The following is a 5,582-nucleotide window of genomic DNA, read 5'->3' as shown; positions in this document are numbered from 1 at the left end:
GAGGGATCCACAGGGCTGGGCAGCGACAATGAGGGAGAAATTGTAAAGAAAGTTCAATAAATAATTGTAAAACTCCACGCCATCTCAGTCTTTGGCGCAGCCACTGTGTCTGCTGCTAACATGTGGTGCAGAAGTCATAACAATATTTTATTTCTGTAATTTCAAAACAACAAAATTTATGGTGAGTAAGCACTGATATAAATCTGTTTCCTTTAGTAGCACCAGCTACTTTTTTAATCCTTTGGAATGGCTTGACAACATCTATGGTGTGTAGATGGGAGGAAGCTTCAAAACTTGCTTCATGAACTATGAAGTGACAAACATTTAGAGTAACTAGTTCCAGCTTAACAATATTAATAGTTTAAGCTACACTTGGCAGTATACTATTGGTAGCTTGCTTGCAATAAAAAGACTTGCGATTCGAATCGAGTATGGTGACACAATCCAACTTCGGTGTTTATTATAACAAGTATCTTTTTAAACAAATATGCTGCTCTCCACAACCACATTGCAAATGTGTTTCTGTTTATGTTAATAGGTTTAAGCAAGGATACTACATTGGTTTCTTGTCATATCTTCAGCAGGAACCAACAGAATGTCTTTTTCTGATGTGGTAAAGCACAAGATGAGCCAGAAATGAAATTTTCCACAAATATGCCATTCACATACGCTCAGATTCTTTCATTGACTTACATACATCTCAGCAAAAATATGAGACTGCAGGTGGGAAATGAGATGATGAACATGATACTAAGGGAAGTTTGCCAGGGACAACTCGTTTATTGCAGTTATTCTTTGTTGCAGTAGAAAACATGAATTTATGGGAGAACAAGTTGCTAGAACTTACAAACTGTTTTTAATATAGCAAGTTAAGTCTGACAGCATGTAAATAATTCAGAAGTAAAGGAGGCCACTTAGCAAACAGCAGAAGCATTGTCATCGACAGGTGCACATGAAAGACTTCACTAGCAGTGTGGCACCCCTCCACTTGGTTACAGTAGGCTGAGTGCTATCTGGCAAGTGGGCATGAAGAGGCGCGAGTTGCATGGGCACGGGGTAGTGAGTGCACCATTCACATCTCTGTCTGGGCAATCCAGATGTGTCTTGCATGCTGGGCAGGGCTGGGTATGCTCTCATCATATTATCACTATGAATGGATTCTGTGCTGCACTCTGCTGGTATTCTTCATTCATACTAACGAGATTCTCATGAATCCTTATGCCAATGGATTATTTATAGTTCTGTCCCAATAGACAGTTGCTCAGCACAGCAGCTTTGTGTTTTGAAAGTCAAAGTTGTGATCTTCCTTGATATTATGCTCTGCTAAGACTTCTCCGTGTGTCCTATTATTACCTGTTTGTATTTATAGTTCGGTATCAGTCGTGCCATTTCACTCATTGGCTAAATTTCATTATCAGAACATTTAACCAGTTCTATTTCTTGTCTTAACCAGTTGTCTTTTGATCATGTTCAACTGCAATCAAAATTTAACCAGCTGCACTTTGGTGCTTGGTTTGACTGTATGGACCTTCAAAGAATAGCTACACAAAAACTAAATTCTGCCAATTATGCACTTCACACATTATTCAATGCCGAAAGGACATGCTCTTGTTATTACGTTTAAAGCTGGCTCCATTAATAACTTCAACGTTGTATTTATGTTTCTCCTTTTGTTTTAATAATAACTGAATAAGAAAAGTTATAAACAAGATTTAAAAATTTCAACAAAGTATATTGCTGGAAATACAATCCTTACAGAACAGTTAGTGAAATTTTGACTAGTTCCACATTCATTGGCTGACAGGCTTAAAACAACTGTAAGTTTTTCAAAAAATTCATTATCCAAGTTCAGCTATCTTTCCACAGAATTGCATGCATAGAGTTACAGCTAAATTATATACATTATTACTTTTCATAACAAATATGATGATTGACTGATATACTCATTTATATCAATACAACAACAGCTTGACATAACTCACTCTTGTGACAATAAGAGTTTAAAATGTTCCTTGATTTGTAGCATTTAAGTAACACTAATAAAAAAATAATTTCTCAATGAATCTTAATCTATATTTTAAAATAATAAATGTTAAAATGACTTATTAAAAATTATAGCACTGAGACTCAAGAAATAGTCTTTCACTGATGCGGAGAATAATATTGTGTAAACAGATTTACTGAAGGCCCATTCAATACACTGTGAAATGCTTAAGGTTCACTTTTTAAAAAACATACAGTTTTTGCCTGATGTTACAAAATATCTACACTTCACTGGCAGCACAAAATGTGTTGAGTACATGTAATATTTCAATGCAAAATTGTAGTATACAATATTTACAGAAGCGAAGTAATACCTTACATATAAATGTTTCTTGAAAAAATATTAGACTGTAAATACTTTTACAATGGCATTAAATGTCCAGCTGCCACATTGTTTCTTATCTACAATCCAGACAAGGAAAAAACTTCACATCTAAAAAATCTGCAGACTGGTACATTAACGTGAAAAAAAATCACAATAAAAGATTAACACAATAAGTTCACAAGCAACAAAAAGCCACAGTGTGTGTGTATAAAATAATGGATAAGTGTATAAGCTTCTTTCGTAAGTCCCATCACAAAGTTAAAATAAATTAACTTACATCACATAGCTGCCTACCTGTAAAATAGGTAGTAACATATCACTATTCTGAGGTTCTGAAATTGGTATGTTAACAACATAGTCTCCCTTTCCTTATAAAAATGAACTAATTAAATAACACTGAGCTAGGGTCTTCATTATCCATTTGTTTTAGATGCCTCAGTACATCCTTCTTTGTGATGACACCAAGCAACCGTCTGCATGGAGATAGAGAGGAAGAGAAAAACCAATAGTTAGTACTAATAAAGTCATCATATGTAATATTCAAACCCAATTACAAAACACTGAAGATACATATAAAGAATGTGTTGCTGGCACTATAAAATATTGAAAATATTTTTTGCACTTATAGATCAGTTTATTTTTAATCCAAATTGTCTTCTTTGGAAGCACTATGGGGATGTGTGTGTTTAGAGGCAATGTGAGACAGTGAATCTTTTCAGAATGAGTGTGAAACGTTCCACTCCCTTCCAATTTGATAAGATTCTCTTTATGATGTTTATGGTCTGCTCTGCTGTAGATTTTTTACACTGGTAACATACACACGTTTCTAGTGTTAAAATTTCCTGTGTGCTGAATACTGAGCAAAGGTCTTTGGAATGAATGGTTCTGCAATTCCTCTACCTGTAATTCAGTTGCAACGTGTATCTTAAATTTTAACAGGGTTTGTCAGTTGTAATCATATCTTTTACACATGATTACATATGTGTGTGTGTGTGTGTGTGTGTGTGTGTGTGTGTGGGTGGGTGTGTTTAGGTTTTATGAACTACTTCCTGCAGATTTTTCACTTTTTTACTTTGAGTGCTGTCACTAACATGTCAAATAGAGGTACCTTTTGGTCAACAGGGTGCACTGAATGTAGAAACTAAAACTGAAAATCTGGGTGTACAACAATTCTATTTCCAGTTAAAGATAACAGTTATGACTTTACCCATTGTGTGTGACAAGCGTCTGTCTCAATCCGAGTTTGCGGAACATGTCAACAACAGTCTCCATCGGAGTCTGATCCGTAATGGTGATTGGTGCCATATCAAGTATCTTCTTCAGCTTCAATGGTGGAGGCCCCGTTGTCTGGACTGGAGTCTGACTTGTAAACAGTACAAGAGACTGAGCACAAATGCCTTCTTGAGTTCTTTTAGCATTTGCTGCACAAAGAGAACAAATAAGTGAGGTACAATTCTCTAATTTCTGGAACTATGAAACAGTTGAACACAAAAAGACGTAGACTTACAAATGGCAAGGTTAAGATCCCTCCTTAGCACAAATCCTACCAAGTACTGTGATTCTCTCGATACAACTACAGGGAAACCATTGTGTTCTGTTTCTCTGAGAAGACTTTCAACATCTTCTACAGTCATAGAATCCTGAGTTAAGACACTCAGTGTTTCATTTCGCCTGGAAAATAAAGCATTAATGGAATGACCACATCAACAGATGACAAACAACATTGTAAAGCCACTTTAAGTATGTCTGGCATACCAAAGTTCACTGTATTTATTAAGAAACGTCAATTTTTATCAATTATTTCAAATTCAGTATCAAATATTTCTTATGCTGTGCTTCTCACTTTGGTTGCATTACATCTGCCGCTAATGATGTGTGTGCAAATTCTTCTTTGCTGTCCAGAAATGGGTAGCCGTTTAGCTCTATGTGGGCATCGTATATGCCCTGCCGGCCTAATGCATCACCAACCCACTTGCTGGCCATAGCAGCTGCCATAAGAGGTACAATGTAGCGTACTCCACCAGTCAGTTCAAACATTATTACCACAAGAGATACTGGAAAGAAGCAAAATCACAGAAGTGAGTACATATAAACAGAGTTTGGAAGAAAAATGAGATTGCACCACTAGAAAATAACAAAAAAAATTTCATAATAAATTTTATTTGTGCCATTAACAGTACTACCAATTCACTATTAATTAGTTTTGTATTGGGGCAAATATTAGAAAATACATGTGCAGTTTTTAGGGAGCATATTTCATCACTTTTATACTTCCTATCATGTGTGATGAAACACCTTTTCTTTGTACCATTTTATTGAAAATTTAGTTCTATTTTAATGTGGCACATTTTGATACAATGGAAATTTTCAATCTGATATGGGTCTCTAGTAGTTTTTAAAGCGAATGTAGCATTATTGGGCAGAGATTTCAGTTCCCAGTGAATAATTCATTTCTCCTCAGTTATTTCACTGGACGACAACAAAGGTTTCACTTATGAAATTAACTAAAATCTGTAATTTTTGTCCAGTTAAACATAAGAGGAAAAAATTATTACAACAAGGTACTCTCTTTTGCATTTCACCTCAGTAAATCATTTCTAAAGTTATCTACTGATCTCTTATTGCAGAAATACACCACGTCTGTCTACACACAATTAGTCATTAAATACCCAAGTTTATACAGTCTTTTTAAGTTTTCATGTCAATACTTTTTTGACGAGGTTATTAACTACATTCTATGCTTCTCACCTGTCATTCGTGTCACTCCGCCTAAAACAGCAGCTGCTCCCACCATGGCATAGAGCCCAGGAGTAATACAATCATCTCCTGTGGAACATTCTCCACTGAACATCCACACATGTGGATAATGATACGCTAACTGTTCCACACCAACACCTACTATCCTGCCCATAATTGCTCCAAGACACAAGCTGGGAATGAACAAACCGCATGGAGCTTTGAAGCCAAATGTGAAGATTGTTGCAATCAGCTTGAAGATCAAAGCCAGCACTAGCAGCCATATTGCTTTGTAGACACCTGGTCCTGCAGCTGCCTTTTCAATGGCTGAAGTAACATCAGTGAAATTGCGGTTGTAATCACTGCAAGAAAGCAAGGAACAGGGCAATTATGCTGTTACAATTTTTTGTGGAAGCAATGTCTATAAGGAGTCTAAATTACTTACTCCAAAACATATCAATTCATAGGATTCCATGAT

General features: G+C 35.9%; 1 protein-coding gene across 9 annotated transcripts in view; it reads right to left on the bottom strand.

Annotated features, from left to right (window-relative positions):
- Positions 1-1,711: 1,711 nt before the first annotated feature.
- The window catches only part of LOC126260818 (H(+)/Cl(-) exchange transporter 4), a 485,631-nt gene continuing 481,760 nt past the window's right edge, over positions 1,712-5,582 (bottom strand). For all 9 annotated transcript variants that reach the window (XM_049958193.1, XM_049958194.1, XM_049958192.1 and 6 more), the window contains 5 exons: positions 5,117-5,466; positions 4,212-4,422; positions 3,876-4,039; positions 3,576-3,789; positions 1,712-2,841 (listed from right to left, as the gene is read on the bottom strand). In XM_049958193.1, the coding sequence (XP_049814150.1) occupies positions 2,751-2,841; positions 3,576-3,789; positions 3,876-4,039; positions 4,212-4,422; positions 5,117-5,466 (1,030 nt within the window). In that variant the 3' untranslated portion in view covers positions 1,712-2,750. The remainder of the gene's footprint in view (positions 2,842-3,575; positions 3,790-3,875; positions 4,040-4,211; positions 4,423-5,116; positions 5,467-5,582) is intronic.

Source organism: Schistocerca nitens, chromosome 5 (assembly GCF_023898315.1).
Source record: "Schistocerca nitens isolate TAMUIC-IGC-003100 chromosome 5, iqSchNite1.1, whole genome shotgun sequence".
NCBI lineage: Eukaryota > Metazoa > Arthropoda > Insecta > Orthoptera > Acrididae > Schistocerca > Schistocerca nitens.
This window is presented reverse-complemented; position numbering and strand designations above follow the sequence as displayed.